At 37.2% G+C, this 12,943-nt stretch overlaps 1 protein-coding gene across 11 annotated transcripts in view; it reads left to right on the top strand.

The window, feature by feature from the left end:
- Window positions 1–9,549, top strand: part of LOC107494372 (pentatricopeptide repeat-containing protein At1g26900, mitochondrial) — a 46,763-nt gene extending 37,214 nt beyond the window's left edge. Inside the window, exons 1-8 of one of the 11 annotated variants that reach the window (XR_008010547.1) lie at window positions 85–1,085; window positions 1,855–2,056; window positions 4,920–7,003; window positions 7,187–7,272; window positions 8,037–8,134; window positions 8,382–8,460; window positions 8,856–9,102; window positions 9,284–9,549. Coding sequence is in view for 1 of the 11 variants with exons in the window: in XM_052262870.1 (XP_052118830.1) it covers window positions 5,057–6,766 (1,710 nt within the window). In the remaining 10 variants the exon portion in view is untranslated. The other 10 variants (XR_008010549.1, XR_002364044.2, XR_008010544.1 and 7 more) reach the window with 10 other exon arrangements.
- Window positions 9,550–12,943: the final 3,394 nt, after the last annotated feature.

The raw sequence follows: 12,943 nt of genomic DNA on the forward strand, positions 1-12,943 counted from the left end.
CATTACTCAATTAATCCTTTCCATTACATTTCTACTTTTTCTATTTATAGTAATTCAAATACTAATAAAACTATTCTAATTGGGCCTTGGTCTATATTTTACTCATTACATTGCATCCCCCTTAACGACAACCTTGCCCTCAAGGTTGTTGATTAAAAATTATAAATCCTAGTTACAATTAATAAAACGAATACATAAGCCTAAAAATAATATTTTCTATTTTATTTCTATTCTATTCTACTGCTAAAAAATAATAATACTCCCCCAGGATCCCATTGAAAAGTTTTTGGTCCAATCCAAACCAATAAATGATATTTAATGCATAAATCTGAATTTGGTCCCAAAAAGCTATAATCTTTAAAATTGAACTTGAATTTAATGGATCAGCCATTCTCTTCTTCTTTTGGGCTTCAGAAAATAAGGTTTGGCCCAATACAACCCCAAACACAATTGACCTAGTTACCTTCTCCTCCCCTGAAACATCTCCAGCGGCTCCTTGCTTCTCTGCCATGGACTTCACAGTTGCCGGGAGAACCACCGGCGCCGCCACTGCGTCCAACCCACCGCCACCCTTCGTGTTGCGTCGTTTGTCTCCTAACATCCAACAAGGAGTTGCGTTCAATTTCTCCTAAGGCCAAAGAGAGACCCTCCTAACAGCCAAAAACCAACTGCCACTCGCGGCCGTTCCGCCCGTGACCGCCGCTTGCGAGTTCAGATGCGGTGGCTTTGGTGGTGGCCTCCGTATCATCGCCGCTCTTGCCCGAAGATCTGCGTTCGCCACGGTTGCTCCATCAACAAGGGTCGCAAACGTTCTCTGCCTCCCCTTCACGGCAGCGTCGTCCTCCACGCTGCTTGCTATCACCTAGTCGTTCGTCACGTTTTTTCTCGCAGCTGCTCCGCCTACGCCCGCTTCGTCTGTGAACCAGCAACGCAGCTTTGGTGTCGGTTCCCGATCCAATAGATCCTCGTCCTCCACCTTCCCCTTCGCGACGGCGCCGCCCTCGGAGCCGCTTCTGGCCGTGAGTTGCCAATCGCCGTTGCCCCGAGTGGTACCATCAGCATCATCACTGTCAAACGCCATCGCGGTAGATAATTTTATATGTGCCTCTGAATTTTCTGCTTGTTGAATTGCGTGTGTCGTAATATCATAAATTGGAATTGATGATGCTGGAACTGGACCTTGAAATTTTGATTGGATTTCTAGATCTGAGATTTGAAATTCTGCTTGCTCTGTAGATTCTGTTGAGTCTTCTTGTTGTTGCTGTGGCTGAACATGAAAATCAAAAGTAGTTGTTGTTGAGCAGTTTGTTGTTGAAATCCCTGATGAACCTGAACCTTGATTTGCAAATTGTTTTTCATAAAATTTTGCCAAAGATAAAGCACCGAAAAGAGATTTTGGATTTTCAGCGAAAACTTCTCTGTGAATCTGGATCTGTAGCCCATTGATGAAGCAATGCATCAAAATTTCATGATCACGCATATGAACACGATTTGCATAAGCTGTGAATTTGTCGTAATACTCACTCACAGTGGTAGTTTGGATGATGTTTGAGTCCGTCAAATCATTCCAAAAATTAGATAGAACGGTCAATGAAAGCACCATTGTAAGGAGGAAAGAAATTAGAACAGGAAAGAATTAATGGATCAGAGAGAAATTAGGAAGAATCATGAGGGAGAGAGATAATTCCATGAAGGGAATTCCAGAAAAAGAACTATATTCATTACTCAATTCATCCTTTCCATTACATTTCTACTTTTTCTATTTACAGTAATTCAAATACTAATAAAACTATTCTAATTGGGCCTTGGCCTATATTTTACTCATTACACTTTCTCTCTCGTATCGAAACCCAGAGCCCAGAAAACCCCGGCGGCGGCAAGGCGAAGGCGTCTCCCTCTTTCACAGCCCTCCCTCTCGTCCCTGGCTCTCTCTCCCTCACGTCTCTCTCTCCCTCACAGCTGCCAAGGCGGCAAGGCGCGCTCGTCTCTCCTCTCTCAGGTCTGTGGCGGACAGCGGTGAGGTGCTCCTGTTCTCTGCCGAAAAGGTCCTTGTCTGGTAAGCTATTTGTTTATTTTTCTTAATTTTTCTTTTATTTTTCTGTTTGTGAGAGGGATGATTGATACTTTGATGATTCTGTTCTCTGTTTGGGGGAGAGACATTTGATGATTCTCTTATTATTATTTGATTGTATGTTATTGATTTACTGATTAATCTTATTGATTACTGATTTAAGTGATTATTGATTTAGATATTATATTATTAATTCTAGCGATAGTTAATGAATGTTAAATAAGGAAGTTTGGGTTGTTTGAGTTGATATTTTATTGTCTCAGCAAGCTGTACATCACTAAAAAAATTGGTCTCAAATCTTGTTTTGGCAAGCAATTAATTTTGTTAATTTTTAAATGCAAGACAAACAACAAGCTACAATAGCATAGGCCAAGTTATGATGTGCTAGAACCAAAATGCTATGAAAAATAAAGAATTGCAACAAAAGTACAATAATACGTAGGAGTTCTAATTAGAAAAGTGAGGAGAAAAAAATAAATATGAATTTAACATCTCATTCTTGAAGTTTAAACATTTCTGAAATTTAAACTAACAAGTTTCACAAAAGGCATCATGAGCTAAACTCCCTTCCCTTAGTCATCCTTCTTAAAAACATTCTTTTCTAGTGGACTCGCAGAAGGTGCTGACTTAATAGATATAACAGAAATGTAACTTCATCTGTGATGATCCTAAGCCTTTTGTAGATCCTCATTCATTAAAAACTAGAGTGCTCTCCCACGTGATAACACAAAAACTCTTCAAATAAAGTCAAATATCTGCACGTTAGCACTCAGCAGAAGATGTGAAGGAAGCATATTCCTTTGCATTACCAGTGATGAGTTATAAAAATCAAGAGAACAAAACTCAAGCTTCTTGGACTAAGAAAGGTGACTTTGCCGCCTCAACATTATCATTGGCTTTGGAAGCAATGAAAAACTGTGGTTAACTTGCTACACAACCTCAGGTCAAATCCAGTAAAAGCTCCATCATGAAAATAGTGTAGAAATCTCCTCTTCCATTCACCTGCTATTATATCCTCTTCTTGCTTTATCCTTGTTGGGTTTATTGATAGTATGGTGCTCTAGGAGAAAATTACAATATTATCTAATTTGGTGGACATGAATCATACCATACAAGCAAAGATGAAACCATATTGTGCAATTGTGTGTTGACATCAAAATTGTATCATGTTTTGAGGTATTGTCTGTCAAACATTTGATGCACCACAAAGACCACCACTTTGCGTGATAGAGTTAGAGACAATGATTTTACTAGAACCATCAGTATCTTCATTCATGATAATCAATTTCAACTATATTGACTCCAGCTTCCTTTAACATATTTCCTCCCTTAGTTTAAATTGTAGCAGCATTAGGTTGCTTCATTTCTTGCATTCTTATTAGATATGAGATTCTTCCAGCAGCAACATAAATGCCAGAAACCAGGAGTGAATCTGTAGGATGCTCTGCATAAATGTTGCTTAGCACATCTTTCACACATTCTCCTCTCTTTTCTTATTGGAACTCTTATTTGTTATTGTACTTTTGTTGTAATTTTTATTTTTCATAACATTTTGGTTCTGGCACATAACCTTGTCTATCCTATTGTAGCTTGTTTGTCTTGCATTTAAAAATTAACAAGATTAATTGCTTGCCAATACAAGATTTGAGACAAATTTCTTAGGTAGCGTTTGTTTTCAAAGACAGGAAGACATAGACAGTACATGTTTAAAATGTGTTTGAAAGCAGAGACATGGACACAGAACACATTGTCTCCGAGACAATTTTTTAGATTTGTGTGTCCACTCTTTTACGAAGGACAATGATGGACACGGGATTTGGAAGAGTGGACACGGATTTTTTTATAAATTTTGTTTCCCTTTTTATCCATAGATATTTTTATTATTCCACTATTATCCCTTCTTATTTTTCCTATAATTAATCTTAAAACTTTTGAAAAATAAATATTATTAAATGTAAAATTGATCTTTTAAAATGCTAAAAGATAATTTATAAGTTGTAATTGATTTTATATAATTTAAAGAAAAATCATTTTTTAGATAAAAAAATTGGTTTTCTAAATAAAAATAGATTTTTATGTGTAAAAACTATTTTTTTCATGTAAAAATGGATTCTTTTTTAAAACTAATTTTTTATTTAAAATTAATTTGGCTTATTAACCTAAACAAAATTTTTTATTAATCAAACTCAGATTTATTTTTTTTGTTAATCTTAACCATATGTATTCTTACGTATTAATAATAAATTTAAAAATCAAATAATTATATTTATAAATTTTATTTTAATATAAATACTATTATATATTTTTTATTAAAATTTTTGGTCTCTTCAAACGTTTTTTCAAGTTTCGTCTGTACTCTTACGTACTCTCATTTTCTATTAAATTAGTTTGTACTTGATGTAGAAAATTTGGAATCATATGGTTATTTTAGTCATTTCATATAATATTTTATTCTTGTCCATGTGTATCCAAACATAATACTGGACATTACATTAGTGTCTTGTACATCGTATCCAAACACAATACACAAACAATAATTTTTAGTGTCTCCGTTCTATTGTCTCTGTCCCAGTGTCATATTCTGTCCTGTCTCTGAAAACAAACACAGCCTTAGAGATGTATAGCTTGCCATATTATTTTTCAATGATGTTTGGAAGACAATAAAAGATAAGCCCAAACTTGTCTTATTTAGCATTCATAAATAAGGTAAGTTTGGGTTGTCTTTTTATCATCTCCCTAGCATTACTGTTTTGATCTACTTATAAGTAGTAAAGTTTATGGATGAATTAAAAAATTCGAATGAATGAAAATTTAATAAATAATTAAATTTGATTGTGTGTTGCACTAGAGAAGTTGAGAGCAACCAAGACCCACAAGGGCTACTAGAATTGTAGGCTGAACGTTTTGGTTCTTCCGGATTCACCCAACTCCTTCCCTCATTATTGGGTTGATTTGGTGAGCAACTTCATTTATTGATTGTGGCTAATGAAAGAGGGTGTTCCAGCATTGCATTTGCATCACAAGGTAGCTCTTCTCTTGGAATCATCATGCAAAACCCAATCCCACATTTCTCAAATTCACGCCTTTATGCTCAAAACCGCACTCATCAACCTTCCCTTCCCGCTCAGCAAGCTCCTCGCAGCATCAATCTCACACGTCCACTACGCTGCCTCCATTTTCAATTCTGCTCCAAACCCCAATCTTTTCATGTTCAACACTATGCTTAGAGGATATTCCATCAGCAACTCCCCTGCCAAGGCCTTGCCCCTTTTCAACCAACTTAGGAACTGCCCAATTCTCATTGACCGCTTCTCTTTCATCACTGTCATCAAGGCTTGTACTAGGCTTTCCAACCTTGTCTTTGGGCGAGGCCTTCATGGCCTTGCACTCAGGTCTGGAACTCTGCTTTTTCTTGATTTCAGGAATACCCTTTTGCATTTCTACTGTGTTTCCAGGAGACTTGGAGATGCTCACAACCTGTTTGATGAATTTCCCCGACGAAATGACTTGGTCTCATGGAACACTTTGATGGCTGGCCACCTTCTTGCTTCTAAGCCTGAGCTGACCTTTCATTTGTTTCGGAAGATGCGTTGTTGCGGGGTTGAAGCGAGTGTTGCAACTGCATTGAGTCTTTTGTCGGCAGCTACTGATATGCAAAGTTTTCTTGGAGGGAAGTGTCTTCATGGTTACTATATCCGACTTGGACTTAGTTCTAATTTGAATGTTCTTACTGCATTGATTGATCTCTATGCAAGAATGGGTCGTATCTTTTTGGCACATCGAGTTTTTGATGGTGTTGCTCAAAAGGACGTTATCCTGTGGAACTGCTTGATTGGCAAGTATGCAAGAAATGGGCTGCTTGGAGAAGCAGTAAAATTGCTGCAGCAAATGAGTCTTGAAGGGTGTAAACCTAATTCTTCTACTTTAGTTGGGTTGCTTTCGGGTTGCCCTGCTTCCGGATCTATGCAAGTAGTACGATACGTTACTAATTTTATGGTAGAGGAGAAACTAGAGCTGGATGCAGTTCTTGGAACAGCACTTGTTAATGCATATGCCAAATGTGGCTTTCTAGACGAGGCTACGGACATATTTGAGAGGATGAAGGGTAAAGATATGAAAGCATGGAAAGCCATGATTTCAGGTCATGGAATTCACGGCCAGCCGACTAATGCTGTTAATCTTTTCAACAGGATGGAGAATGAAGGGTTTAGACCAAATGAGGTTACATTCTTGGCAGTTCTCAGTGCTTGTAGCCATGGAGGGCTTGTAATTGAGGGGATGGAAATTTTTAAGAGCATGGTTTGCAAATATGGCTTTTCACCACAAGTTGAACATTATGGATCTCTCATTGATCTTCTAGGTCGAGCAGGGATGCTACATGAAGCGCACAAACTAATTGAAAGTTTGCCTATTAAGGGCGATGCAACTGCATGGCGTACATTGCTTTCTGCTTGCCGAGTCTATGGTGATGTTAAATTGGGGGAATGTGTGAAAGATGTGCTAAGCAGCATTTATACAGAGCATCCTACAGATTCACTCCTGATTTCTGGCATTTACGTTGCTGCTGGAAGAATCTCAGATCTAATAAGATTGCAAGAAATGAAGCAAACTAATGCTGTTACAGTTGGAACTGATGGAGGAAATATGTTGAAGGAAGCTGGAGTCAGTATAGTTGAAATTGATAATCAGGGATGAGGATATTGATGGTTCAAGTAAAATCATTGTCTCTAACTCTATCACGCATAGTGGTGGTCTCAATACCTCGGGACATGATACAATTTTGATGTCAACATTCAATTGCGCAATATGGCATCTCTGCATGTATGGCATGATTCATGTCCACCAAATTAGATAATATTGTGATTTGCTCCTAGAGCACCATACCGTCAATAAACCCAACAAGGGTAAAGCAAGAAGAGGATGTAATAGCAGGTGAATGGAGGAGGATATTCCTACACTATTTAATTCTGCAATGACTTGTGACTTTATTAACATAGAAATGATCTCTCCAATATGTTTAGTTTGCATTTCAATCTTTCACAATTTAATTGGGAATTCTATATCATTTGGGGTTACTTCTAATATTTTTCTTGTTCATACTTCACATTCTCAAAGTTAATCAGCTGCTATTTTGGATTGGTAAATTGCTTCTGGTCTTAATCTTCCGTTACCAATCATTCTTTCAAGCATTTCATTAGTGCGTGAGTATATTATTTTTCTACCACTAGTGGTTACCCTAATGATGACAAGTTATGATAGTATTGTATATTTATATGGCAATATAACATGCTGGCTCTTATTATATCTATTTATATTGCTTGCTGAAAATTGAATTTACCATAATTTGATACTCACCAGTAATCTAGGTAACACCCCCCCCCCCAAAAAAAACTTTTTTTTTATTTTTGTTATTGTTATCATGAAATAAAAGACAGCACTGTTTGTTTGGAAACACTAATTGCATTTGCATGTTAAAGGAGTTTTAAAATCGAGGTTTAATCAAATAGTATTTACTTTTTGCATATTGAAGATTGATTGCTAAACTGCTATATAATGAAGTTGCACTAACATCACAAATATTGGCAGAGAATGTATGAGTTGAGACTGCCAATAAATTTGTTTAAATGAAATTCAGTCTTTTGCTCTTATTAATTATGTTTCTTTCCTATATATTGACATGTGTACGAAAATGCATGCTTACTCCATTTTAATTATAAATATACTCATCTTAGTGCTTTAGTCTTGTCAAAAACCAATAGATGAAACTGAATTTTATTGACTTTACTTTCTTTTTCTCTAACTCCAACCATTTACTATAGTAAGTTTCGAACTTTTGATGCAAATAAATATTTTTAGTTCATCTCGACATGTTGCTTCCTTATTTTGCTTCATTGGCAGGGATTCTTATATGGTCTTCTTATTATTATTAAATCTCAAAAATGCATAATAATGCAAACTTGCACAGCTTCACTGGGAACATCATCTTCCGGTGGTATTGCTTCATCTGATGATGCCTCTGAGAGGATCAAATCAGGCTTCATTCACTTCAAGAAAGAGAAATGAGTTAGTAACTTACCGCTGTTTCTTTATTCAAATTCTTTCCTTTCATTTCTTATACCTTAAGCTTTCTCATTTTCTCAATTTTTCCATAGCGAGAACCTTGCTTTGTATGTAAACTTGCCAAAGGACAATCCCCCAAGATACTTTTATTTCTTTTTTTAATAATTTCATTTTTTTCTCTTAATTTTTTTCTATTTTTGATTTTTTGCTAATGACGATTTTGATTTTTGAATTTTATTGTTTTTTAAAGACAAGCTGAGGCGGATGCTGAGAGGATTGGTGTTGGTGTTACTAGCAAGGCACAGCATCTTTGATGCTTTGTCCAAAACGTAAGTTGCATTAGATGTTATTGAATTTCGGTCAGCTCTTTTTGGATCACATTGTAGCTTGGATTTTGAACCATTTTTGCATTTTATACTGTTATTTTATCACTGAAAAATAAGTTCCATTTCTTGGTTTGGTAGTTTATTAGTACTATCGCAGGATTCTAATGTTTAGTTTTCTATCAGGATTTTCAATCCTTCCTAGGTTTTTTTTTCCTGCATGACATGATTTTTGGGTGGAAAATGTGTTAATTGAATGCTGAAACTTTGCTACATACTGTCGTAGTCTTGTAGACGCTAGAATTATGCTTCATGTGGTTTTGGCCATGGCCCCATGCCAAGTTGATACTTTGTTGCTAGTTGGTTCTTCCACACTTTAATGGCACATCACGTGTTTATAGGCAATACATTAGACCTTTCTATATGAACCCACAACTTTCGCACCTGCCGCAGATGCCACAAACTTCTCACATGTGGTATGTTCCAAAAAAGAACATATTCAGCAAGTAAGACGATGTTTTGACTGTGGCTGAGAGATACATGGAAGAGCATGGACAGAAGCCTTTGAAAGACTCATAAGCTGGGTAACAAAAATTTGCTATGTTGTGCACACTACATGATTCACAACTTTCTCACCCTTTAGCTTAGGTAATGCAAAATTTATAAAATTTTTATATTTAGCATTAATCAGAAAAAGGATTCAATCTTAAAGAAATAATACGCACATTGAAAAATTATAATCATAAGAGAAGATGGCTAAATAATACTGATATTACTTTATTCTAGAGTATATTATATTTACGTCATTGATTTTTCTAATGATATACAGATTTAGCACTATCTCTGTCAAAACTCAATGACTTCACAGGGAGGAAGACGCTTTACAGTGATCAAATAATGTACTATATGTTATTTGTAATATTGCATATGGAGGTTGATTGTCGTATTCAGTTTTGGTTATTCAAACATTTTGGAACAATAGGCCACTAGAAATTATTGTAGTTAACGTATCATGTGCTATAATACTTGGCTTAGTTGGCTGACTTGATTGTTTATTTAATTATTAAATATATTCTAATTTTAGTTTTATTTCAATTTTTCATTGTGAAATTGGATGAAAACAGCGGTAACTAGAATCTGGTTAATTTATATATTTTTTTTCCATACAAATACAGGTTTATTGGAAAGGAAAAATATATAAAAAAAAATCTGTCACTGTTACTGAAAGAAAAATGATTTATTGTTATAGAAGGATCTTCTGTCGGTAATTTGGTAACCTTGCCAAATTTTGAAACCCTGTTTTCGGTGGAATTTTTGTCGGAAATAAGCTAAAATCTGTCGATAATTTTTCGACTAAAATAAAAAAATGTCGATAAGAAATTACTGACATCTTTTACGGACAGATAAATTTTGTCAATAAATTCATCGGTAATATAAAGTCTTACTATAAAAATAAAGAAATTTGTTGGTAAATTTGTCTATTTAAACTTTTTTTAATAGTGTAAATTAGTGATAATTATTTGGTTGATTCAAAAAAATAATATAAAATATGTTTATTATTATAATTTTTTAAATAAATTATTTATTAAAAATATATCTCTTGAATTTTCTATCCAAACATATTTTTTGTTATGTGGGTAACCTGAGATTAATGAATTGGGCTTGTAAGGTTGGCCCAAGCGTCAAGAGGAGGTGGTCTTCGACTTGGTTCGTGTCTGGGAGCCGCCGTCCGACTTGTGTATGTGAACGAATGGGTGGTACCTGCAAAGATACTCCGATACCTAAGTCAGCAAGGGGTTAAGCAGGTTTAGAGAGTATTGGCACATAGAGATACCTGATGGGTGTCAGTGTATATATAGTGGTGATCCAATAACCACTGTTGGAGTAGTTCCACTTTTCTGGGTGGATAACCGTCCTTTTATCTTAGGGTAGTTAGGATATGTCTCCTAGAAGTGAGTTGAGAGATTTTAGGGGCAGTTACTTATTTGAATAAGTGTTATCTGCCAGCTATCCTTCGAGCCCGACTTCCTTGGGATGGAGTTTGTGTTGAATTCGTCCTCTTCTGAGGAGGTCGGTGGGTAGCGAATGCCAATCTTTGGATTGGGTCTTTTTGGTTTATTTAGACATGAGCCATAGCGTTGGGCCAGGGTATGAACAGTGCCCCTACTCGAGTCCGATCTCTTTTGCTAATGAGTTGGATTCGAGTATTGAACTCGGGTCTGTAGCCGACGTGATTTTTTCTTAAAACCGATGTGATTTTAAATTTCCCAATCGTCGTGTCTAATCAAACGTCACGTCCGTTAGGGTTTCGCATTTACACGTGGGGGCAATTACATTGGTAACGGCGCGTTTCTTTAACGACCGCGTCTATTTACCCTTATGCCCCTGGCGTGTTATAAATACTTTTCCCTCTTTTTCTCTGTTTTCTTTCGCCTTCTGAAATTTCTTGCCTACAATCCTTATTCTTTCCAAAGAGAAACTCTTTAGCCTTCTTATGTTGCTGTTGTACCTGCTCCTTTTTGCTTTCGCAGACAAAGGTGAGTCCTTTCCTTCTCCTCTTCTACTATTTATGTTGGTGCCTTGCTCTGTACATTAGAAGAGTTTTGCATGTTCTTTGTGATTTTTAGTTCCTTAACGAGTTGTTCATTGGTCTAGCGACTCTGTTCTTTATTTAGCTTTAGAGAGAGGCTGCTTTGGTCTTTTAGAAACCCTGTTTTTGATATTTTTCATTTTTCTTTGTAGGTCTTGTTGCTTTTTTCACCTACTTCTTTTTACCGGAAAATATGTCTTTCCATACCCTTGAGTCCCTTTCGAGATGGGTAGACGATACCGTATTGGAGAAAAATTTTTTAGTAGACACTGACTATATTACCGTCCTTCGTACCCACCATAGAATTTGTAGCGATGAGGCTGACAAACCGAAATATGAGTTGGTAGCCACAGGTCCTAAAGACCGGGTTTGTGTTGGGAGGATCGCCGATTCTGATAGTCAATTTTTCTTTATGTATGACTGTTTGTTTACCCGTTTGGGGGTTCTTCTGCCTTTTTCCGACTTTGAGATGGGGGTATTGTCTCATTGTTGAGTTGCTCCCACCCAGCTTCACCCCAACTCATGGGGTTTTATGAAAATTTATCAACTTGTCAGCTGGGAGCTAGACTTCTCGACCTCCACAAAGATCTTTTTTTACCTTTTTTATTTGACTAAGCCATTTAGTGGGCATAACAACAAGCAGCAGTGGATATCTTTCCAGGCCATTCAAGGTTGGAAAATTTTTTCTATCTTTGTTGAATCTTTTCATGATTTTAAGAATTTTTTCTTCAAAACTCAAGCTGTAGAGGGTCATCATCCCTTTTTTCTTGATGAAAACTCCAACCACCGCTTTCCTCTGTATTGCCTGGAGGCCTCTTCTGTAGAGAAGTACGACCTATATGATTTAGATGAAGTTGAGGAGGCTGTAGTGGGTTTCTTCCGAAAAGCTTGGGGGAGAGCCCCCAATTTGGACACTAAGAAATTTTTTCTGGGTTCTCCGGGCTTTGTGTGAACCCAGTTAGGTAGCTTTTTCTTTTCGTAGTTGTTACTGAATGTTTCCCGACTTGTTTACATTCTCCGATTTGTTGATTACTTTTGGTTTTTACTTTTTAGAAATGGTGAAGAGTGGATCCAGCGCCGCTTATCAGAAGGTTCAGGAGGCCAAAAAGAAGGCACGTGCCTGAGCTGACGCTGCAAAGGTTGCTGGCCCTCCTCCTCCCCCTCGTGATGCTGGGACATCCTCTCGTCTTATCTTGGTAACTTCTGCCTCTGCTTCTCCTCTTCCTCCACCTATCCCCCCAGTCCGACCTCTCTTCGATCCGGAAAAAAAATGCAAGACCTCGGAGTCTGGCTCTTCTCCTTCTGGGGATGCCAACTTTGATGGTCCTAGGTTCGTTCGAAATCACATCTTTCCCCATACTTAAATTAGTATGGATGATGCTTGGTGCACGAAATTGCAATCACACTTTGCAATCCCGCACAACTAACCAGCAAGTGCACTGGGTCGTCCAAGTAATACCTTACGTGAGTAAGGGTCGATCCCACGGAGATTGTCGGCTTGAAGCAAACTATGGTTATCTTATAAATCTTAGTCAGGATATCAATAATTATCAAGGTTGATTGTGAAAAGTAAAAGAACATAAAATAAGTACTTGTTCTGCAGTAATGGGGAACAGGTTGAGGTTTTAGAGATGCTCCATCTTCTGAATCTCTGCTTTCCTACTGTCTTCTTCTTCAAGCACGCAAGGCTCCTTCCATGGCAAGCTGTATGCAAGGGTTTCACCGTTGTAAGTGGCTACCTCCCATCCTCTCAGTGGAAATGTTCAACGCACCCTGTCACAGCACGGCTATCCATCTGTCGGTTCTCAATCAGGCCGGAATAGAATCCAGTGATTCTTTTGTGTCTGTCACTAACACCCCGCCCTCAGGAGTTTGAAGCTCGTCACAGTCATTCAATCA

Source organism: Arachis duranensis, chromosome 6, assembly GCF_000817695.3.
Source record: "Arachis duranensis cultivar V14167 chromosome 6, aradu.V14167.gnm2.J7QH, whole genome shotgun sequence".
Taxonomy (NCBI): domain Eukaryota; kingdom Viridiplantae; phylum Streptophyta; class Magnoliopsida; order Fabales; family Fabaceae; genus Arachis; species Arachis duranensis.